The following is a 25,133-nucleotide window of genomic DNA, read 5'->3' as shown; positions in this document are numbered from 1 at the left end:
AAACCTAAAGCATAAAAGTGATGTGATGTTTATAATTTTCATCAAATATCTCAAATAAACAACATTTGGAATGTTCTTTTCTTTGCAAAAAATTCAAACATTCCTAAAATTTCCTAGTATTTTCAAATAAACTCAAAAATAGAACAAGACAAATTTAGCATTTCGCTTTGTGCACATTTTAATTCACATTTATTCGTATTTTAAAGTCATTCTTACTGTTTTGTTGGATGTAAAGATTTAGGCGTGAAGGTTTTTTTCTGAGGCTTTGCTAAACCAACCTTTGATTTTTTTTTTGTTTCAGTTTTCTACGTCATATTCTGCCTCATTTTTGACTAAAATTTTTTCTTTTACATGTTCACATATTTACTGACATTTATTGTTTTTAGAGTTGATATCTCCCATGGTTATGGTTAAAATCACAGAGAATTATTTGTTTTTGCAACAACTATCAAACATTTTGACTTGAGGGGTAGATATCTGGAATCAGATTAAACACGGAGGAATACCGTTATGACAGGGTAGAATATTTGTTTTTAATGGTCAAAGTTCATCTGGGAAGTCCTTGTTTGACCCTTTAAAAGCTTCATCAGAACTCAGACTGCGACAAACAGTGAAGTTCTCCCCAGAAAGAAACACTTCTCCAGAGAGCATGAAGCTGTGGCTGATCCTCCCGTTCCTCCAGCTTTGGGGAAATGTGAACATTTCATTCTCACAGAATGGTAAGAGTTTTTAGTGGGATTATTTAGATTTTTATGGGATTATGTCTGAGTAAATTCAACGATAAAAAACAACTTTCTTTCCTTTTTAATTTTTTAAGTTCATATGGTGCAATAATTAAAATAGAGTTAAACATTAAACTATTTGATTTATTTCCATTTTCACATATTTAAAAATAAACACCAAAGATGATCTGAAGATGAAGTTTTAAACTACTTATTTGCATGACTGACTATCATTTTCAACTCTAATTTCATGTAAAAATCATATTAATCCTAATTTCCTTTTTTGGGTTTAAACTAAATTGATGATATTTAATGAGTTAGTTACATTAGGAAGTCCTCTGTGTTGAGAACATGTCTGATCTGATGTGTGAGCTGGTGTTTTAAACATATTTGACCTTTTAAATAATTTGTTTGTGCTATTTCTCTTCAGCGAACACTTGTGTCATTGGGGCGTTGCACCCTCATCTGTTTATAGCTGGAATGCTACCACTGAATAGGGTTGTCACGATACTAAAATTTCAAACTCGATTCGATACTTGAAAAAAAACTCGATACTCGATTTCGATACTATTTAAAAACACCCATTTATCGAACAAGTTTATTCAAAAAATAACATTCCTCAATTTATATTACAAAAATTAAATGTTAAGAATTAAGTGTATTAAGTGCTTAAACCTTTCAAGTATCAGCATTTTTTAAAACGTGCATACAAAAACTGGTGAAAGTTAACACTTAAAATCATGAATCGTCTCACTATATATACACTATTTGCAGAGTGATATTTTGCTGCTTAAACTCTGTTTAAGGTGCATTTTTGTCATAAGCTGTATGCCATATGTTTTGTTCTGTACTTTTGAACAACTCTGTTGGTCAATAAAGGGAGAAAACGAATTTCTCCACAGTAGGACAAAGGTACATCTACCGGTAATCTTAATAAAAACAGATTGGCGCACGGCAGTGACGTCATTAAAAGCGCCGGTTAGATTAGCCGCAGCTAGTCTGTTTACGCCTAGAAATCCCAGACCCGCTCCAAACGAACAGGGGGAATCACGTTAATGATTCCTAACAAAACCTTTCGACATGAAGATGTTTTGGTGCAGATAATGTCTTATTTCGAGGCTGCACCATGGGTGCCCGTCTGCACCCGTTATATGGATATACGCTGACGGCGATTCGGCGATGGACCTACGGTAAATACCCCGGGGAATCCAAGTAGCACCAAAGTTGTCAGCGTGAGTAAACAAACGTACTGCATGCTAGAAATTAAGTCCGGGTTGCAATAAACGGGAGTTTCCTTTAAGCACATAAGCGTGAATATACAACTACGTGTCGGACTTGGTATGCTAATTAGGTTGGGCTGTGAAGCGCCTCCCAAATTCGCTGTTTATGTTTTTGTTTATTTATTTGGCAGACAAAACTTGGATTGGAGACAACTCGCGAGGGAAACTGCAATGTAGCCATGCGGCGTCTTCTTCTGTTTGTCTGGGAGGCGGAGGCTGCTTTACGGCATCTGGCTGTCGTGCGTGTCGGTGTACTTGAAGAAGGCTGTGTATAATAGTCCATAATATCGATACCACAGGGATGGAATATTTCATTTAGATACCACTTTTAGTATCGTTTATATCTGGGTATCGATTTTTTTGACAACACTACCACTGAATGAAAAAATCCAAGTTGGGCACAGGCTGCATTTTGTGTGCGGTGACGAGTTGAAACTGGTTGGTTCAGGGGAAACTGAATGCTCACAAACTGGCCAGTAGGGATGAGCCGAGTATGAAACGAGTATCCGGTACAGATAAAACATTTTTGACAAATACGAGCATGAAACGGGTAAACCTCGGAAATATCTGTAATCTTGCTGAAGGAAAATCCTCATTGGGTAATTGACTGTCTTCACGCTCTGTGATTGGCCAGTCACATAGAGCGCCCACCCTCCCTAAACACAAAACTCTCTAGCCGGCGGGGAGCGCAGTCCGTCCAGCTCATCCACGCACACACACACACAGACAGTAACGGATCTCGCTGTGATTGCTTCACTGTTTCTCATGTTTCTTCAGTTTTCCCTAGGTTTTCTTCAGCTCGCCTCTTTTTCGGTTGAATATTTAAAGCTACTTTTTTCGTAACTTACATGGTGCATTTGACAAGACAGAGCTGACGTGCCGCGTCAGTCACTCACTACCTCCGCTCCGGTCAGGTTTTTAAATTTATTTAACTCCCTCTCTCTCCCTCTCTCTCTCTCTCTCTCTCACACACACACACACACACACACACACACACACACACACACACACACACACACACACACACACACACACACACACACACACACACACACACACACACACACACACACACACACACACCTTTCAATAACATTGTTTTGTTTAACTTTGTGTGGGAAAATGCCAAGAACGTTAAGAAAAAAATCAGTTTAATCAAATTAAAATAAAAAAATATACATAAAGTTGTGTCTGGTTCTAGCATTTCATATTTCCTAGTTCCTACTGCATGAGTTCAGATGTATTAATCCATGCACTTAAATATTAATGTTCTGATTTTATTGAAACCCTTGTTCTGTAATAGTTTCTTTACTACTGTGATCAAAAACATTTAATCTCAATTCTGAGGCTGCTCTGTAAATAGTTTTCAAAAAAACATTACACCTATCAACTTCTGATCATTCCATATCAATTTCAGACTTAACATAATATATTGATGTAAACCACGCCCACTTCCGGGTTATGCCACGCCCATTCCGAGTACAGCTACAGATACAGATAATTTAGTTGGTTGAACAGATACAGATAGTGGTGTACTCGCTCATCCCTACTGGCCAGTGGCTCCCCCCCCCCTTCCCCACCTGCTCTGGTAGGTTCATACAATTTCCCTCAAAACACCCCCATCACCCCCAGAGCAAGTCACTTCTACCAGAGTGTTGCCTGGCAGACCGAGAGGTCAAAGCCACTAACTAACAAACACACACACACACACACACACACAGAATCACAGCTGCATTGTGACATCATAATGTACCAGCTAACGTAGCCAAAGACGATGGCAGATTTTAATCCTAATGCAGTGCAGAGTTTTTACCTGAAGAGGGCGCAACACTGACAGTTTTAGGTTAACTAAGATGCCCTGAAGTGCCAAATTATTGACTACACATGTCTACAGCACGATTAGACATTCGTTTATATAGTTTATTGAGAAAAAAATTAATTTATTATTGTTTGATTGTTCAGTAATCAATGTTGATTTTATATTTCCTCATCAGGTTGACACGGTGATTATTTGCTCCTGTTGTATTGTTGTGTGTTGTTTTTCTTTCTTTTTTTCTCCTTCTGCAGGTCTAGAAGCAGACTCTTGTTCATCATTGATTGTTTTATTTTGTTTATTTTTTGTCCCTTCACTGCATGTACCACCATGTTTTTAGAGGTAACAGTTTGCTTCCATTGTTCATCTTTACAGCCATTAGATGTCCATCCATCCCTTTGCCCGATGGCATGCAGGTGGTGGGGGATTTAGACAAAGCCACTTTTGGTAATGCAGTTCAGTTTAGCTGCAGGAGCAGCAATCTTTTCTTGGAAGGATCACGAGTGTTGCATTGCAATCCAAATGGCGAGTGGCAAGGCACAGTTCCAAAATGTAAAGGTACGGTAGGATATCAGAAACCACTACAACTACATGACAAATAACAGGAAGTTCATCCAGTAGCAAACAAACTGAATTCTAAATCTGTCCTAACATTTTCACTGACCAGAAAACGGTAACCTCTTGTGTTTGACAACAGAGATCAAATGTAATGCCCCTGTGATTGAAAATGGCCGTGTAGAAGGGAATCGTCAGGAGTACAAGAAAGATGAATGGTTGACTTTTAGTTGTAACCATGGATTTAAAAAGGTTGATAACAGACAACCAAAATGCCAAAAACTAGGACAGCGTGGCATCGCAGAATGGGCACCAACACCTGCTTGTAAAGGTAAGTCTACTCAAGGTACACATGTATCACAAGCTAGATCAGATCGTTGGGTTTGCGTGGTTATCAGAAAAAAACTCAGATAAATATATAATCTTTTTATTTTCATATTTCATCTAGAGATAACCTGTGAACTGTCTCAGCCACCACCACCGGGAACAGCTTACAGTACACAAAACAGTGTCGTTTCACATCGGCAAACGGTGCGAGTTACGTGTGGGGAGAGATACTGGATTATAAACACTAACACTACTGAGGCAGTCGTCACATGTAAAGTTGATGGAGAATGGGACACCTGGCCCGTGTGTAAAGGTATGGAAAATATGAGCTTATGAGCCAGATTATAGAATAAATGCTCAACTTCTTCTGGTGAATCATAATGAATATTTTGGTGTAGCCTACAACATGTATGTATAGGATACTGTGTGTGTGTGTGTGTGTGTGTGTGTGTGTGTGTGTGTGTGTGTGTGTGTGTGTATATATATATATATATATATACACACACACACACTAGTTCATTCAGGTTTGCTTCCGAGCACGAACAGCTCTCGTTAACTCACACCACAGATTTGTCCGGTGATCAGAAGTTTGCAGGTTTAAAGAGAAGAAATGAGAATAAAATCTCATGCTAGACACCTTTAATTCAGGTGTAGAGTTAGAATAGCTCTAGTTTACATGTATGTTCAGATGTGTGTGTGTGTGTGTGTGTGTGTGTGTGTGTGTGTGTGTGTGTGTGTTTATATTTTGTTTTTGTTTCTCTTGTTCTAGAGGTTACTTGCTCACGTAATCTACCAGAAGATAATTTATCTTGGGGTACCACTCGTGACACCCAGGGCCGAAACAGGTTAGGTGACACTGTGAGCTATAGCTGTGCCTGGAGCTATGAGAGAACAGATGGAGCTCAACATGCCACATGCACCAGAGATGGCTGGACACCAAAACCACTTTGCCGAGGTACTGCAGAGTTTACATTTCAGTTGTTTTTCTGAAAATGCAAATACATATTTTTTCATGATAATTTTGTTGAAACAAATAAAATCTTTGTACCTTGTATGAAAAAATAATTGTACAAATTAGTTTAGTTTGGATTTAGATCAGCTCCCGGAGATCTTACTGAGTAAAAGGTGATAGAAGGTGAGGTGCTCAAAGACAAAAATCAATGTTACTTTTTTTTTTGTTTTGATCGAGATCAAAATTAAAAATACAATTTTTCCTTTGGTCCCATCGGGGAAATGTTTTCTCTGCACTGACCCTGACGATCAGTGGACTGCCATCTCATGGTACCTAGGGAGTCATTTTCAGTGTTCAGCATCTTACCCAAGGATTCTTAGACACGTGACCTGCTGTTGGATCAAACTGCTTCTTTTTCGATCATTGACGGGTTTCGTCCATATGAGATGTGACGACAGTTCTGAGGCAAAAACCCCATTTGTTGATAAAACTACAGAGCAGACATCCATAGCTACAGAGAATTACGTTATAAAAAAGCAATGCATGCATTTTGAGCCAAGTTCTTTATTATGTAACAAGCAGAATTCAGTGCAAATAATTATTTTTCCCTCTTTTGCTTTTAGCAACATCACCACCATGTCCACATCCTGATTTTGAAAATGCAGTCATTACTTATGGTGTAAAAGACAGCTACAATAGAAATGACCAGGTCCAATACAGATGCCAGACTGGGAATGGAGAAATGTTCACTGCTACTTGTAGGGAAGGAGCCTGGACTGAATCAACGGGGTGTGCTGGTGAGAAACTTTTCATTAAAATGTGAAATTTCATCAGATTGTAATAATTGTGTAGCTTCAGTAATGAAACTATTTATTTCTCTTAACTAAAATGTAATTTCTAGAGCTTGTTAAAAACCAAGGCTATCAGTGATTTATAAATGTGATTTAGCTTTTATTATTGCTGTCGATGCCTTTCTCCCTTTTAATGTCTGCAGTTTGAAATATTGATCATGTCTGTGTTCTGAGTTCTGGTTTCATCAAAGTTTTCACTTTGGTTTGTCAGATCCCTCAGCTGTTTGTCATCTCGCCACAGTCCCGGCTACTTTATGGACAGATTTTTTTACCATTGGCCTTTTCTGCTGATGCAGTATTGTTGTTTTTTTGTTTTTTTTTTTGCAAATACTTGGTAAAATCGTAAGTTTATTTCCAAACATCCATCTTGTGCATCTTGTGCTTCTCCATCCATTTCTCAGTTATGTAGAACAGAAAGGTGATTTAAATAGACGATTCCCAGTATTTTAGTAGCTGTTGCACTTTCTGTTCATTGATGGGTTTCGTGAACAGCTACGGTCTGACGGGAGGTTGAACGGTGATGTTCATCCTCTTGAGATGTGAGCCAAGTTCTCAGGAAAGAAATTACTCATTTGTTGACAAAACCAAGGAGCTGAAATCCCTACATACAGAGAATTAAATAAGAAGAGACCGGTGGCGCCAGCGTTGGACAGGCCTCACCTCGGCAGCTGTGGCTACATTATAGCTCATCCCCCCAGCGTGTGAATGTGTGTGTGAATGACTGATTGTGTTGTGAAGTGCCTTGGGGACTTCTGTTTACACTATGCATCTTGCCCCTGGGGGTCCTCCTTCAGCGCCATGGTGTTAAGTTCCATTTTTATGCAGACGACTGCCAGATCTATTCCTCTCTTTCTCAGGGAGCAGAAGGCTCTGTATCTGTGTTATTGGACCGTTTAATGGAAGTTAAGTCATGGATGGCTGCTAACTTCCTCTTCCTAAATGAGTCTAAAACTGAGGTTATAATACTCAGCCCTAGTGAAAGAGCTGGAGCAGGTGAACAGGTGAACCATTGATCGTGGTTCCATGAAACAATACAAAAAGACTGTCAGGGTATCTGCTGGTTTAAGGGAGCCAAATTTAAGACTTTTTAAGACCTTTTTTAAGGCCACTTTGACCAAATTTAAGCTATAATTTCCAGCTATTGCCTGGAACTGGTGCTAACCACGTCGCAAACGTGCAACAGCCATCCAGTTACCATTAAACTTGCACTTCCCCATGGCGCGAGCTCCCACTAGCTTAACCAGCTAATGTGCTCATCTAAAAATAGCCCCCTTTCACAACCAACTGAATGTGTACGGTTCCGCTTTTGCCAACATCATACACAAAAAAGCTGAACACTAACTAGAAATTCATGAAAATTTTATAGAAATAAAAGAATCTTGTTTATTTGGTCTTTGGACATTTAAGACCTTTGGAAACTGTATTTAAGGATTATTTGTCATTTTTAAGGATTTTTAAGACCTTAAATTTGGAAAAGCAAATTTAAGTCTTTTTAAGACTTTTTAAGGACCCGCGGATACCCTGGACTGCGGTCACTAATTTAGGGGTGAAAACTGAAGCAGCCCTTAGATTTGATGCACAAATAAACATGGTTGTTCGAGCATGTTTTTTAAGCTTAGACGGGTTCTACCGTTGTCTTTCAAATGATCTCCGCATGCTACTGGACAATGAATGTGACACACTCACCGCAACAGCCATCGGTAAATGAGACGGTCTACAGTTGAAGAAGGAGAAAACACATAATTTTTTTCTAAAAAAAAAAAAAAGCCACTTAAATACATCTATCTGCTCCTGATTCTAATGAAGCCCAAGTTCTAATAGTCCAAAATTGATGTAAAAGCCGTTTCAAACGAGCTGTTGCCATCTTGTTTCATTCTGTTGCATCATCCCACCCACCAGCCATATGGAGTGCCCTGATTGTCCCACAAAGCGGATAAAGCTCTGTGATTTGTTCACTAAGCAGATAGAGCACTATGATTGGCCCACCATTATGGACCCATCACAGCTCTTTATGTGTTTGAAACCCCTCTAGAGAGCTGTGACTGGCCAGCCAGAATGCTGTTAGGGGCTGCAGAGGTTCCAGTGGAGCATTCCTAGACCAAACTTTGCAAAGCAAGAATTTGGTCTAGTTCACTAGGCTAGGCCTTCTCAGTAACGGCCCCTACACTCTGGAATGAACTCCCTCTGGCAGTGAAGCAAGCACCTTCTCTACAAGAGTTTGTCTCACTTGAAAACTCACTTTTATCTAACTTTCCCTCAACATCGTTGACACTGGCTTTTGTATTTTTACCTTTTCTACTTCATGGCTTTTACTTACTTTTACTTGTACTTTTCTATTATTTTTATGTTTGATCAGTTTTACTCTCTTTTATCTACTATGTTGTTGTTTATATCCTTGTTTTTATGTGCTGGTCAGCACCTTGGGCCTCCCATAGGTGGTTGTTGGTGCTATATAAATAAATAAACCTTAATCTGATTTGATAGACCATAATTTGTGTTTGTTCTGTTAGTTTAAAAAAAACATTGTTGACAGACTTCAGTACAAATTATTTTTACTAGTTTGTCTGTTTGCTTTTAGCATCATGTCCACCTCCTGATTTTCAAGATGCAGACATTACTCATGGTGCAAAATACAACTATATCAGTGGTGACCAGGTCCGATACCGATGCAGGAGTGGGAATAGAGAAACTTTCTCTGCTATCTGTAAGGAAGGAACCTGGGCTGAAGCAAACAAGTGTGCTGGTAAGAATCTTTATAAAAATGATAAATTATTATTAATTAAAATTGATATTGTTATTGGGTGGCTTCAGTAATATATCTCAAGAGTCAAGAGTCAAGAGTCATTTATTGTCATATTCTCCACATGTGCGGGACATACAGAGAAATGAAATTCAGTTTCAGCACACACAATTCAAAGATCAGACATACGTGGGTAAGACACATAACAAGAATTGGTGACTGCGGTCATTCGCAACATGAGTCGCGCTACCTTAATAGTTAGATGAAAAGGGTGTTACATGAGGAAAGTTCAGGGAGGGGAAAAAAAGGCATTAACAGGGTTACACCAGCAGGGTGTAGCACTCCAATGCAAAAAAACACCCGACATGGAAGCACAGACAGCACGTGTACAACATCAGAGTCCAATGGGGAGGTGGGGGTGGGCGGGATCCTGAAGCCTCCAATGGGAGCTGCCACTGCGGCGCATCGACCAGCTGCAGAACAACAGGTGGGAGGGAGAGATAAGGAACAGAGAGCACATTTGAGGTCCCTGCAGACATGTCAGCCTGAAGGGAGAGGGTGAAGGTTGGGACACAGCATCTGTCGGCATTCCTCCTTTTGTGGGGGTGTGTTGAGGCAGCCTTGAGAGGCTGCTATGGCGTCAGATAGGGATAAACAAAACTTTGTTTAGGGTAGACAGAGATAATCTTCCCCTCCGTCTTGTAGTCTCTAAGTGGTCATTCATGTCCACCAGTGAAGCCAATTTTACATTCCACATCCCCGCATCGTCCGGCGACCCTCTCCGAGATCAAATCCATCTTGCGCACTAACACAGGCAACGCCGCAAGGACATTGTCCAGCTTACGGTTCACCTCGAGTAACGTCCCAGTCTGTGAGGTCACCGCACGAGCGGCACATTCCGTGGGTATGGGTCGCACTCCAATCGCTCCCGTCTTCCCAAATTTCCAGAAAACCAGATATCCTCCCACTCCAATCAGAAGAAATCCAGTGATCATTAGGCCGAATATCCACAAATCTTCCACGTCCTCGATGGACAGCTGAGAGAGGCACACGATTCGCCAGACCTCCCAAGAATCGAGTGCATATCCCGATGCGAATGTCCCCTCGGGACAGGTGGGAGCCCCCTTCTCCGTTCTCATCGTAGAGAAAATTTTGTCAGTCACGTTGAATGACCAATTAATTAAGTCCATATTTCCAAAAAAGAGTGGTGGTTTCAGGAGAAATGCAGAGAAGTGCTCTGTAGGCAGACAGGACAAGAGCCTTGGGGAAGCCGATAAGGGAGCTGAGAAAAAAGCGTCTGTACTCTCTGAAGGCAGGAAGAAGAAGATCCTAACTACTAATGTCATCTCTTGAGCAAGTTAAAAACCAAGGCCATCAGTGATTCAGGCCCTGTCCACACGTAGCCGGGGATCTGCCAAAACGTAGATAATTTTCTACGTTTTGGCCCGTCATCCACACGAAAACGGAGTTTTTTCACACGAAAACGGATCTTTTTAAAAACTCCGGCCAAAGTGAAGATCTGCGTTTTCTCCGTTTTGGGTGTCTGCGTGTGGACAGACAAAACCGGAGTTTTAAGGTCTGCAACGTCACTTTCCGCGACAAAAAAATGCTGACATCACGTGTGCGACCTGTGTTTACACTAGCCGACAGCATGGATGCCCTCAGAGCTGCGCTCGCTTTATCAATTGTCCAAGCGCTTTTTGCTTGTTTGGTTTTGCAAGTGGAATTACTGCTCCTTGCGGAAGACCACAGATGAAGGACGAGGTTAAGAACGGGGGAAGTACTGCCGCCTACAGGTCTGGCATGTCCTTAACAACGTATTTATCCGGGTAAGTGTGGACAGTTTCTTTTTAAAACGAGGTGGTGTGGATGCAAGTTTTTGGAGGGGCGGATATTCGTTTTTTTTTTTACCCGGCTACGTGTGGACTAGGCCTTAGTCATTTACCTGTCGATAGTTTATAAACATTTTTCTTGGTTTTGCTTTTTGAACTCTTGTATTTGTAGTGTGCAAAATACCTCCTATTGAACATGGATTTGCAGTCGGCCCTTTCAACAACAAAGCGATTTATTACTCGTGTAATGAAAACTATAAACTTTCTGCCAAAAGCTGGTGGGATGAAGCTACATGTGTTGATGGTGAATGGTCTGCTCTCCATCCATGTATAGGTAATTCATCTCTATATTCTACTTATTGGTAATTATGTGCACGGATAGGGAGCTGTTGCTGGTGTCTAACAATATTCATGTAACTGTTTGGAATCACATCCTTTAGTAAAAACACAGTGTGGAGAAGCTCCCGTTATTCCTAATGGACGTGCAACAACCTCTCCTGGAAGATTAGAGATTGTTTGTGATGAAGGCTACAGAACTGAGACCACTCATCTGAACTGTTTAAATGGAGAATGGAATTTAGTAGGAATTGAAGTAGAAACTATCTGTAAACGTGAGTTTTGTTGATCACAGTTTAAATGAACTGAAGTTGTTTTATGAACACTGCTATAACTGCATGTTTTCATGTCTTTCAGCTGCTAGTAAGCCCTGCCCGCCACCACCTAGCGTTACAAATGCAGTTATTATGGAACCTTATCAGAAGGAGTATTTATCCGAGTCTTCTGTCACTTATGAATGCCGCAAAGGTTACATGATAAATGGAGGAGAAACAATTAGATGCAATGATGGAGCATGGGAAAAGAAGACCATCTCCTGTGTTCGTATGTACAAAAACTAATATCTCACATGACTACTATGGTCGTCTGGAAGTTTTTTTTTCTTTGCTTTATGAGCTTTTAGAATTACTCTTTCACTTTTAATGTTTACAACAAGTTCTAAACTGTGTAGCTAGAATACTGGCCCGTGCCAACAGAAGAGCTCACATTACCCCCATTCTAAAAGCTGGCTCCCAATTTCTTCTTGCATCAATTTTAAAATTCTTGTGCTGACATTCAGAGCGCTGCATGGTCAGGCTCCACTGTACGTTTGAGACATGCTCTGTCCTTACACGCCTTCTCGAAGGTTGAGATCGTTGGATCAAAATCTTCTTATGGTCCCACATACTCGATTCAAGACACGAGGTGATCGCTCATTCCAGGCCGTCGCGCCAAGGCTCTGGAATGAGTTACCTCTGTTCTTACGTTCACTCAACTCAGTTGGTGCTTTTAAGAGAAATCTGAAAACCCATTTGTTTCTCTGGGCATTCTAAACATATTTTGTATGCGGATTGGCTGTATACGACTTTTTATCTATATTGTGACTGTATTTTATAGTAGCCTATTTATGTGTCGTTCTAACTTGTGAAGCACTTTGTGACCTTTTTGTCTGTGAAAGGTGCTATATAAATAAAGCTTACTTACTTACTTACTTTTCTCATGCTGCACCCAAACTTTGGAACTCTTTACCCATCCAAGTACATTTCTTTTCTAAGCACTAATGAACTGCTTTTCTCAAACCAAAAGTAATACTAATTGGTTACTAAGAAAAACAAGACATACTTTTAAAGAAGAACATGTCTAAATTAAGATTGTATTGCCACCTGGGATTAACATCTACTCATTTCTTTTCTTTTAGGATATTGTGAGAATTTAGAAGATGGAAAATTGATGATTCGGTCTGATGTAAAAGAAACATACAAGGAAGGTGAGAGCATCAACTATGAGTGTAATGCACCTGGAGAAGTTATCGAGGGAACTGCATCGTGTAGCAATGGCTTGTGGTCCAAATCAATAGAATGTCCAGGTAAGAAGAAAAAAAAATGTAAAAAAAAAATAAAAATAATTTTATATATATATATATATATATATATATATATATATATACACACACACACACACACACACACACACACACACACACACAGTACAGGCAAAACCTTCTCATTCAATGTGTTTTCTTTATTTTCATGGGTAGATTCCCACTGAAGGCATCAAAACTATAAATGAACACATGTGGAGTTATGTACTTGACCAAAAAGGGTAAATTTACTAAAAACATGCGTTATATTCTATTTTCTTGAAAATACCCACCCTTTGCTCTGATTACTGCTTTGCACAATCTTAACTTTCTCTTGATGAGCTTCAAGAGGTAGTCACCTGAAATGGTTTTCCAACAGTCTTGAAGGAGTTTCCAGAGGTGTCTAGAGCCCCCTTCAGTGTGAAGGCAGCCGAAAGGACAAGTTCCGGTACAAAAGTGGTGTGTCTGAAAACACAGTTCTGGTTAAAAACCGGACTGAATTGTCCACAAATATTCCAGAATGTCAATCTGAAAAGGGTTTAAGACTTGTTGGCGCCTTTGTAAATTGTCATGGTCACGAAAATAAAGACACACATTGAATGAGAAAGTGTGTCCAAAATTTTGGCCTTTTCAACCGTTTATCCAATGTCGGGTCACGGGGGCAGTAGCCTAAGCCGAGAGGCCCAGACTTCTCTCTCCGCAGCCACTTGGGCCAGCTCCTCCGGGGGAATCCCAAGGCATTCCCTGGCCAGCTGAGAGACATAGTCCCTCCAGCATGTCCTGGGTCATCCCTTGGGTCTCCTCCCAATTAGACGTGCCCAGAAATCCTCACCAGGGAGGAGTCTAGGAAGCATACTGACCAGATGCCTGAGCCACCTTAAGTGGCTCCTCTGGATGTGGAGGAGCAGCGGGTCTACTCCGAATCCTTCCTGGATGATTGAGTTTCTCACCCTATCTCTAAGGGAGAGCCCAGCCACCGTGCGGAGAAAACCCATTTAGAGCGCTTGTATCCACGATTTCGCTCTTTCGGTCACTATCCAAAGCCTGTGACCATAGGTGAGGATAGGAACATAGATCGACTGGTAAATCGAGAGCTTTGCCTTTTGGCTCAGCTCTCTCTTCACCACAAAAGATTGGCACAATGCCTGCATCACTGCAGATGCAACACCAATCTCACACTCCATCTTTCCCTCACTCGTGAACAAGACCCGAGACACTTAAACTCCTCCACTTGGGGCAGGACCTCATCCCAGACCTGAAGAAGGCATTCTACCCTTTTTCGACTCAAGACCATGGTCTCAGATTTAGAGGATGATTCTCATCCCAGCTGCTTCACACTTGGCTGCAAATCACTCCAGCAAAAGCTGGAGATTATGTTCTGATGAAGCCAACAGAACCACATCATCTGCAAAAGCAGAGACCTGATCCTTAGGCCACCAAAACAGATCCTCTCAACACTTTGGCTGCAACTAGAAACCCTGTCCATAAACGTTGAACAGAATAGGTGATAAAAAAGCAGTCTTGGTGGAGTCCAACTCTCACCGGAAACGAGCCCGACTTGCTGCCGGCGATGCGGACCAAGCTCTGACACCGGTCACACAGGGATCTAACAGCCCGTATCAGAGGGCCTGGTACCCCAAACTCCAGGAGTACCTCCCACAAGCCTCCCCCCCCCCCCCCCCCCCAGAGGGACAGGGTTTAACGCCTTCTCCAAATCCACAAAACACATGTAGTTTGGTTGGACAAATTCCCACGCACCCTCCAGGACCCCCTCAGGGTATATAACTGGTCCAGTGTTCCACGGCCAGGATGAAAACCACATTGTTCCTCCTGAATCTAAGATTTGACAATACAGTGGACCCTCCTCTCCAGAACCTCTGAATAGACCTTACTAGGGAGGCTCAGAAGTGTGATCCCTCTGTAGTTGGAACACACCCTGCAGCCCCCTTTTTAAATAGGGGGGGCACCACCCCAGTCTGCCAATCCAGTGGAACTGACCCAGATGTCCACGCGATACTGTCAGCCAACACAGACCCACAACATCCAGCCTTAAGGAACTCCGGGTGGATCTCAACCACCCCGGTGTGTGTGTGTGTGTGTGTGTGTGTGTGTGTGTGTGTGTGTGTGTGTGTGTGTGTGTGTGTGTGTGTGTGTGTGTGTGTGTGTGTGTGTGTGTGTGTGTGTGTGTGTGTGTGTGTGTGTGTGTGTGTGTGTGTGTGTGTGTGTGTGTGTGTGTGTGCGTGTGTGTGTGTGTAAGTCCTGGAACCCTGGCATCAAACCCTGGTAAATCTTAACTTATTTGTCTCTCTGTATTTTTTTCTCAGCTGTGCCTTGTCTAATTGGGGGCCTGCCCACACATCTGGGCATAGCTGGAGATCCACCAACTACTAACCAAGTGCCTGGGGGACAAACATTAAATTTTTACTGCCCAGATGAATATTATCTTGAGGGCGCTGCAGAAATTGAGTGTTCAGAAGCAGGAGAGTGGAAAGAATCGTTCCCAACATGCTCAAGTAGGTTTACTGTTGTATTGCGTCATAATGCTGATTTAAACGTGGACTATTGAACACGGACAATCTGGTGAACTTTGGTGTTCAGAAGTGGTTTTGCAACAACAGGACTACTTTTCCAGCCGTTGTTGGTTCACTGCTGACATGTTCCAGCACCATGTTTAGAGACAAATCATACAGGATAATGACTAATTTCTACTAATCAGTTTATTTTGTAACAGTATTTATCATTAGAACATCTTCTGGGCTCAGAATCAGCTGCTTAACTTGTCAAGTCTACCATTTTACACAGTCCCAACCTTGCTTTGCTGAGCTGGCTTTATAGCGCAACGGTGCGCTCCAGTGGCCAGTAGATGGAAACATAAACACAGCGTTGTGCCCGACAGAATAAAAATGAATTATTTAACTTTTTAAATATAGCTTTTAAAGGAGATACTGTACATTCATTCTACACACCTCCAACACCCTGTGGAGGTTTATTATAGCTTTTTATTAAAATGTTCCATATTCTAACTTTAACTCAGCTCTTTTAAGCATATCTGCATTTAACCAACTCAGTTATAAAAATGCAAATAAATAAGAATTACATGGTCATTTTGTAGTCTAATCTTAAAAATAATCAAAAACAAATCCTTATGTAAATCTCGATATATTTTAGCTGAATTCTGATATACAATAAATATCTTGATTTTTTTTCGTCCTGTAAAATATTTAAAAGTTAACTCCATTCTTGAGAAAATGTACACAAAAATTCATCATCAGATTATATGCATAAAAATGTATTGATTCTTGTCAAACAGTAACCTTGGTGCCAGCCTCTTTCAGTCAGAGCTTTAGAAACACTGGTACAGCTGTCTGTTAACACACAGGTAGGTTTATACCTTTGCGTCTCATCGCTGCAGCTCTCCGTACCGGTTTCCTGTTTACACGGAAGGAGTTTGGCCCATCTCTTTACACATGCGGGATTTACACATCTCTGCCAGCAGCTATGGTGAAAAAGTTCGCTAAAACACAAACAAACTTCCCCAAATAATTAAAAGCCATGAAGCCAAAGGCAAAGATTAGGGCAGAACATTAAACCTGATCTAGCAGATGCATGAGAATACGTGTAATGACCGTTTAGAGAGGGAGCAAGCTAGCGGCTAGTGGCAGCCACACCTGCTAACTTCACAAATACACTGGTTGTATATTTATATCGATTTTTTTAAGGTGGCGCAGCATGACCTGCAGCCAGCTACAGCAGCTCTCACTTCTTTACTCCCTTTATTTATTCTTTGCTTGTCTTGTGTTGCGTGTTTGATTGTCCTTATTCTGTTTTCTGAAATTGTTGGGAACGCACTGGAAAATTCCACTAGCTCCCACCAATCCACTTATTGTTTACACCAGCTGTTGGTGCTGCAGACACCGTCTCTCTTCTCCACAGAAGAGATGATTCTGCCTCCAGAATTAAGGAGTAAACGTAGAAGTTGCTGACCGGGGTGTAAGCTCCAGCAGAGGAAACGGAAACGTAGACCATTTTTACTCTCCGTAATTGTGGGTAATGTCCGTTCTCTGCCCAATAAGAGTGATGAGCTCACAGCGATGACCAGGCTGCAGTAGGACTACAGACTGTGTAGCCTGATGCTTTTTAAGGAAATGTTTTAATTTAAACTCACGCGGGCCGACAGGAGCGCGGAGCGTTGAGCACAAAGGTGGGAGTCTGTGACTATAAATGAGAGGTGGTGACCATTACACAACTTTGCACAAAAGACATTGAGTTACTGGCTGTTGGTCTCCAGCCCTATTACATCCCATGAGAGTTTTCTTATGTAATAGCATTTAATGTGTCTGATGCGCATGTCATTTTGCTGAGGTTTGCACTTCCCAGGGCTTTTTTGGCTCTAATGGGCATCTGTTGGAAAGGCCTTACTCCAACACAAAAATACTACTTGCTTGTAATGATTTAGGTGTCTACTGCCCCCATTGCCAGGAAAAATACACACTGGTCACTGAGTAGCTCTCGGTTGCAAAAAGGTTGGTGACCCCTGCTATAAATGATACCGAGTCATCTTGTCTCTTGTTTGAAACTATATCAATATATTGATATTTTTAAAATATTGATATATCACCCAGCCCTGGTTTCTTTCAAAGCAGACGTGTCTTTAAATGCGAGGGAGTAGATGGAACCTTTAAAGCCTGTGGTTTCTTTGTTCTGTAAATTGTACAAATTTAATGTAAAATTATATCTCACATTAAACTATTGTTTATATTGTAAAGTCAACATTATAATATGTTCTGTTCTTTTCAACAGAAAAATGTCCAATTCTGGTATTAACAGACAATGTAATCATCAGCGAACCTGCAGAAGGAAGATATTTACGAAGGAAAGGAGAAATATTAACATTTGGTTGTCTACGAGGGCTCTCCATCACTGGGCACACGGCAATTGAATGTTTGAATGATGGAATATGGAGTGGCCAACCTCCTACGTGTGAAGGTAAGAATCTCACGAGGCTCGTTTTACTTTTTAGGCTTCGATTTAAAATGAAACTGAAACTTGAAAAGCCAAACTCCATACTTTAAAGTTTATCTGAGGTTGGAACTCAAAACGAGCCTGCACGTGTTCAGACATTTTGTTTTGTTTGTGAAATTTAAACTAAAAATTCAAAACTCGTTTAGCTTATGCACAAAACGAGATCTGAAAATTGCATAAATCATTTTCTGCACAAACTTTGTGATTTATAAAGAAAATATGTCGGGAAAATGTGCACAACTTTAAAGGTGTGACAGTAAGAGACCCAAGCATTAATCCCTGTTGGATTTTAACTCATTTGTCTCTCTGTATTTTTCACTCAGCTCTGTCTTGTACAGTTGGGAACCTGCCCACGGGTCTGAAAATATCTGGAGATCGACCAGCTAATAACCAAGTGCCTGGGGGACAAACATTACGTTTTTACTGCCCAAATGAATATAATCTAAGGGGAGCTGAAGAAATTGAGTGTTTACAAACAGGAAAGTGGAAAGAACCGTTCCCAACATGCTCAAGTAGGTTTACTGTTGTTTTGGGTCCAAATGCCAATTTTATTCAGCTCTTTTAAGCATAACTTTTTAACTAATGGGCTGTGCAGTGGCACAGTGGTTAGAGCTGTTGCCTTGTAGCGAGAAGGTCCTGGGTTTGATTCCCGGCCTGGGATCTTTCTGCATGGAGTTTGCATGTTCTCCCTGTGCATGCGTGGGTTCTCTCCGGGTACTCCGGCTTCCTCCCACCGTCCAAAAACATTACTGTTAGGTTGATTAGTCTGTCTAAATTGTCCTTAGGTGTGTGTGTGTGTGTGTGTGTGTGTGCATGATTGTTTGTCCTGTGTGTCTCTGTGTTGCCCTGCGATGGACTGGCTCTCTGTCCAGGGTGTACCCACCTGATTTCCCGTTGACTGATGGAGATAGGCACTAGACCTTACGTGGACAAAGAGGGTTCAGAAGATGGATGGATATTTTGAACCAAGTTATCCAAGTGCATATAAAGAACTTGGTCAATTTCTTAAGAATGAAGCTTGTGAATTTTCTGATTTGGCTTTGAAACTATTCCCTCTGTTATGGAGAAATGAGCACACAGGCATAGTTTTGCCCCTTAAAATAGTTTTCTACACAACTTTGTGATTTACAAAAAATTTTTGGGGGAAAATGTTTACAACTTTAAAGGTGTGGTTCACTATGAAAACATTTTTAATTATTATTCTTATTATAACCGGTCAGTTGGAAATCCTGACAGATCTACATCACACCGTGAATTCGCACTCATGGACTCACCCATCTTGACTCACAAAAGGGAAGGCTGTTGATTTCAATCAATCAATCAATCAATCAATACTTTATTAATCCCAGAGGGAAATTAGAGTTTCAGTACACACAATTCAGAGATCAGACATACATGGGCAAGACACATGAAAAGAATTGGTGACTGTGGTCATTCGCAACCCGAGTCGCACTACCTTAATAGAGATAAGAGGGTAACATGAGGAATTGATTCGGGAGGAACGGAAAAAAAGGCACTTCACAGCTACCCTCCCACCAGGAGGGCAGCTTTGCTCTGCAAAAAAACGCCTCAAACAGATATGCAACAGACTTTACACAACACAACATGAGACTCCAATAGGAAGGCGGCGGGGGGGGGGGGGGGGGGGGGGGGGGGGGGCTTGGATCTTTTTTTCCCCAGAGAGAGCAGCCATCTACAGCACTCAGCCACTGTAGCCACAGGTGGGAGGGAGATCCTGGGAGAAGCGCAGAGCACATTGACTCCTGCAGGTTGATGACCTCGCCAGGCGGAAGTCCACCAATCCGCAGGCGGGGGAGAGGGAGGGTGTCGGGTTTTCACAGCACCTGTCTGCATTCCTTCGTGGGGGCTTTAGTTGCTTGCAGCTCAAGGCTACCAGGGCGTCAGATTCAGATAAGAATTTATTTGGGTCAGGCTGAGATAATTTTCCTCTCTGCCTTCAGTCTTTAAACTGATCATTCCAGTCCTTCAGTGAAGCCAGTTTTGGGTTACTTGTCCATACCGTCCGGTGACCCTCTCCAAAATGACATCCATTTTGCGCACTAATACCGGTATCGCAGCTAGAACATTGTCCAGCTTATGATTCACCTCGAGTAACATCCCAGTCTGTGAAGTCTCCACATGGACGGTGCTTTCCGTGGGTGCGGGTCACCCTCCAATCGCTCCCGTCTTCCCAAATTTCCAGAAAACCAGATATCCTCCCACTCCAGTCAGGAGAAATCCAGTGATCATCAGGCCGAATATCTACACGTCTTCGACATCCTCAATGGACAGCTGGGAGAGACATATGATTTTCCATTCCCTCCAGGAATCCAGCATATATCCCACCGGGTGTGTCCCCTGTGGGCATGTGGGAGCCCCCTGCTCCGTTCTCATTGTTGAAAAAATCTTATCAATTGTGTTGAATGACCAGTTTATCAAATCCATGGTTAAAAGTAGGGTTTTTCAGAAGAAATGCAGAGAAGCGCTCTGTGGGCAGACAGGACAAAGAGCCTTGGGAAAAAAAGATAAGGGGGCGAAAAGAGAAGCGTCTGTACTCCGCAAGTGCCAGGAAGAAGAAAAAACATCCAGGAAATCTTAGGTGTGTTCTTGCTGTGCGTTATTTCTAATTCCATGTTGTCGTTCTTTTTTAAAACACAGAAACGGTTTTGTTACCTGTTATTGACGCTACAGTTTCGCCGACGGCTGCCGGCTTCTTCAGGCTGACGCTGATGGTGGCGTCACTTCCTTCTCCGTTTATCTGCGGGCAGCAGAGGACGCTGTCACCCTCTACTGCCCGCTCTCCCCTCTCCGACGATGCAGTCGCATGCGTGGTACAGTGTGTAAACTCCAAAAGAACCAGAAACCCAGAAAGACAAGAACCAAAACCAGTGATAACCCTACCATACATCAGAGGCATAACGGAAAAAATAAGAGCAACAATGAAAAAACACAACATAAACACACCGACAAAACCATACACAACAGTTAGAAACAGACTAGTACACCCAAAAGACAAAATATCAGCTGGACAAAAATGTGTAGTCATTTACGAAATCCCATACAAACTCTGCAATAAAACATACAGAGAAACCAGACGTCATCTCAACACACGAACAATAGAATATAGAAAGGAGTGCGAGAAAGAAACAAGTCGAAAATACACAAGAGCAGCAAAACAAGAAGCAGAAAGCACAATAAAGAAGTCAGCCGTAACAGATCACTACTTAAGAGAAAACCATATAATGGACTGGGACAACACATGGATCATAACCACTGAACAACAAAAACACAAAAGATGGATCAAGGAAGCAATCGAGATAAGGAGACGTGGATGTGGGACCATGAACAGGGACGACGGAGTTTACATGCTGGACCACGCATGGGACTGCATCGTCGGAGAGGGGAGAGCGGGCAGTAGAGGGCGACAACGTCCTCTGCTGCCCGCAGATAAACGGAGAAGGAAGTGACGCGCCACCATCAGCGTCAGCCTGAAGAAGCCGGCAGCCGTCGGCGAAACTGTAGCTACAAAACAGGTAAACAAAACTGTTTCTGTGTTTAAAAAAGAACGACAACATGGAACATCCAGGAAAGTGCGTAGAACATCTCAGCTAGCATAAGCTAACTGTTTGCATTAGCAACTCCACCACACAGCAGAAGCCCTCCAGGTTTGTGTAATTTGTGGAAATAAAACATCATCATTGCAGAGCAAATGGAGTCAGTGGTAGAGTTGCGTTGCTGTTAGCCAATCAGAGGCAAGATGTCCAAATATCGGCAATTAAGACTCCAAATTTTGCCGTCCGAAGCTCAACTTTCATGTTGCTCGTTTCTAGTTCCTTTGTTTCCATAGAGTACGATTCACAAAGCCTTCATTCCCACTAGGGACCGCTGCAAATGTACTGAATGAACGAGTGTTCAAAACTTGTAAGAAAACTCCGACCTTGGCGTAAGCACCTTGTGGAGACTAAGCAATTGGAAGTGCATCCAGTGAGATGATAAAATGGTGAATTTAAGCCAAACCTATAGACCTTTGCACATGTGTAACCAGTTTTTGGGTAAACTTTAAAACTTAAATTTCTAAATAAATTAAGTTGGACAGTCAGACCAGGTGGGTCTTCCCAGCTGGTTTGAAAATTGGTGCTAATCAAAAAAAGGTAATAAAGCATTTCAACATTTTAACATAGGACATAATTAGGGATGTCCCGATCCGATCACATGATCGGAAATCGGCCCCGATCACGTGGTTTCAGACTGATCGGGACTCGGGCTTTACTTTCCGATCCAAGCCCCGATCCGGAGTTGGATACTGGGTTCAAATTACAGGAGAGCAACTTGGTTCTCCTTAAAGGTTGTCAGGCTCCCCTGATGCGCTTAACTTACACACCCAGAAGGAGCACAAAAAAGATCCAGTTTCTACCTTTATTATATTATTTATATGGACCCAGCGTAGCGGGGATTCTTCTGAGCAGAGATGCAGAGAGCGGCAGGCAGACCGCTGATTATTCATGAACTCCAGCTGCGTTCTGCACACGGCCACAGTAACATTTTCTAAGTTTCTAAGTGGCGTCACCAAAAAATATATAATTAACACACAGTTGTTCGTGTCCGTTCATTTTCTCTCTGGTAAGTTCTGTCTGTATTTGAGCATGACGTGTGGACGCGCTCGCGCTGCAGCGCTCGTCACTGGCGCAGCCGGGCAGCGCGGCGCACACTCCGCTTTTTTTGTGGTCAATAGATCAATTTGATCTGCTAGTTAAAAAGTTACTTGTGAGGTGAAAAAGAAGGAAGCAGACAGGAGTTTTTCTGGAGGACTGGGAGATGCAGGAAGATCAGAGACAGACAGGACAGGAAGACAGGAAAATAAAAACCAAGAAAACAAAACAAAGTTCTTAAAAAATTAAATGTGGGTAGATTTATCCCACTACACGTTTGTACCTGTATAAAGCAATAACTTATCAGCATGTAGTATTTATATATTTGATACAATTCAGATCATCTTCTAAACTCCGTCCCATACCCAGGGACGTATCTAAGCATTTTGGGGGCCGAGGCAAAATAGACCCCTGCCAGGTATTTTAAGTTGAAGTGCTATCTGTTTTTATATTAGACTTTTTATATTTGCATTTAAGTCCAAAAGTGAAGAATTTAGGTTATTTATTACTTGATTGTTCAAGCTACCTCACAGAAGTGATCTGTTGTTAGAAATTAAAATAAAAAGGTAATTAAATAAAAAATAAGGAACATTCTGGAACTGTTTCTTCCTTTTCTTTATTTTTTTACATATTGAAAGTATGGGATCAGGACTCGGTATCGGCAGATTCTCAAAATCAAATGACTCGGACTCGAGGGCAAAAAAACCTGATCGGGACATCCCTAGATATAATTCAATTCAATTCAAGTTTATTTATATAGCGCCAAATCACGACGAGTCGTCTCAAGGCACTTCACATAATAAACATCCCAATCCAGGTCAGTTCATTAAGCCAATCAGAAAAAAAAAGTTTAAGAGTGTAAGAGACTTTACAGCAATCCTCATACTAAGCAAGCATTTAGCGACAGTGGAGAGGAAAACTCCCTTTTAACAGGAAGAAACATCCAGAGAATCCTGGCTCAGTATAAGCAGCCATCCTCCACAGCTCACTGGGGATCAAGAAGACAGAGCTGACACACACACACACACACACGCGCACACACACACACACACACTAAGTAATGTGTCTATGGTTACATTGTGATTTTTTAGTAAATATTCTATTTGGTGAGAGATAAACTTTATTGTATTTATCCTAGTGAATCTATAAATATAAATAATACAGACACATTTAGGATATAATGTGATTGCTGTAACTAAATACCACCTAAAACTGTATTCTCTGTGTTATTGTCCTCATTCGTTTAGACCAAAGTGGCTGTGGGCGTCCACCATCTCTAACAGATGGAAACACTGTGGGTTTCCCTAAACAACAATATGAAAATGGTGATACTGTTGAATACACCTGTTTCAACATGTACGTTCTGAAGGGTGGGCGGTTTAAAACGTGTAACAATGGTGTGTGGACTGGAGAGATGACATGCATGAGTAAGTCACTTAAACTTGTATGTTTTTAAAATGAGGACATTTTTGTTGACGCTGTGTGTGAATTTTATCTGAGTTTGGCTAGAAAATAAAATACATCTCAGAATGAATGCTTTATTAATTTTAGTTATTAATTACCTATAAAGTTAGAACTATGTAAAAGAAAATCTAATATATTTCTAAATTAATGCTTTTGTTGTCATAAAATATTAGAAAATTGTTGCTTTAGGGTTTTTTTTTTTACTTTTTATTTTTTGCAATTTTTGTGCTCTAACTGACATTTTTGCTCTTTTACAGAACCATGCACTGTGAATGCTGAAATGATGGAGAGACACAATATTGAATTTTCACGTAATGACAGAGATAAATATTATGCGCCTCATGAAGATCACCTGACATTTGTATGTAAACATGGAACAAGACTACTTCACCAAGAGCCAATGCGTAAACAGTGCATCGATGGACAGATGGACCTGCCCACCTGTGGTTAAAGCTTTTGGTGTGATACATATGAACACACAAACATGTTATTGATTATAACAACAAGTTTAATAATTCTGAATAATTTTAGATCCTTTATATCAATGAACACATTTAATCCTCTGCTCCTGCATGTTTTATTATTAAAGGCTTTTTCAAACTTGTCTTTGTTTTTTTTCCTTAAACAGATAAAAACATGTATGTAAATGACCAGCTTGCTTCTTTTTCTTTTCCAGTTTATATATTAATGAAAATCATCTAACTCATTTTTCTAACTATTTCTTTTCTGAAGGTCTGATGTTGATGAAATTGTATTTTACCTCACAGCTTAGTGTTGTTTTTAACTAGTTTAACCCTGAGATTTTTTTTTTGTCCTATGACTAAAATCTAAATGAAGAATAAAACTTAATGACATTCGAGTTCTTTTTCACCTTTTTTCTGATTGATTTTCAAAATCTGAATCTGAATCCAGATGTTCCAAAGACCATATTTGGACAACAGCCCAGGATAATAATGTCTTCCTTAACTCATTTTAAATCCTTGTCGGCGCCTGCATCTAATTATTACATCTCACTGTTTAGATGATGACATA

General features: G+C 41.1%; 1 protein-coding gene across 2 annotated transcripts; it reads left to right on the top strand.

The window, feature by feature from the left end:
• Positions 1-82: 82 nt before the first annotated feature.
• Positions 83-24,706, top strand: LOC139071580 (complement factor H-like). 2 transcript variants are annotated; one of them, XM_070554312.1, is made up of 16 exons: positions 83-719; positions 4,191-4,373; positions 4,513-4,701; positions 4,819-5,010; positions 5,467-5,652; positions 6,273-6,446; positions 9,079-9,243; positions 11,245-11,406; positions 11,513-11,683; positions 11,766-11,951; positions 12,805-12,972; positions 15,291-15,479; positions 17,767-17,952; positions 18,312-18,500; positions 23,885-24,064; positions 24,359-24,706. In XM_070554312.1, the coding sequence occupies exons 1-16, from the start codon at positions 650-652 to the stop codon at positions 24,550-24,552; spliced, it is 2,784 nt and encodes a 927-aa protein (XP_070410413.1). In that variant the 5' UTR covers positions 83-649; the 3' UTR covers positions 24,553-24,706. The 2 variants fall into 2 exon arrangements, with proteins under 2 accessions (XP_070410413.1, XP_070410414.1); XM_070554313.1 differs by lacking the exons at positions 15,291-15,479; positions 17,767-17,952; positions 18,312-18,500.
• The last annotated feature ends 427 nt before the right edge of the window (positions 24,707-25,133 follow it).

The sequence above is a fragment of the Nothobranchius furzeri genome, chromosome 8 (genome assembly GCF_043380555.1).
Source record: "Nothobranchius furzeri strain GRZ-AD chromosome 8, NfurGRZ-RIMD1, whole genome shotgun sequence".
Taxonomy (NCBI): Eukaryota; Metazoa; Chordata; class Actinopteri; order Cyprinodontiformes; family Nothobranchiidae; genus Nothobranchius; species Nothobranchius furzeri.
This window is presented reverse-complemented; position numbering and strand designations above follow the sequence as displayed.

Excerpts from the sequence above, each read along its gene's own strand:
- LOC139071580 (XM_070554312.1), top strand. The coding sequence starts at position 650 with ATGAAGCTGTGGCTGATCCTCCCGTTCCTCCAGCTTTGGGGAAATGTG. Across the intron at positions 4,702-4,818 it reads ACCAACACCTGCTTGTAAAG|AGATAACCTGTGAACTGTCT; the intron begins GTAAGTCTACTC and ends TATTTCATCTAG. Across the intron at positions 5,011-5,466 it reads CACCTGGCCCGTGTGTAAAG|AGGTTACTTGCTCACGTAAT; the intron begins GTATGGAAAATA and ends CTCTTGTTCTAG.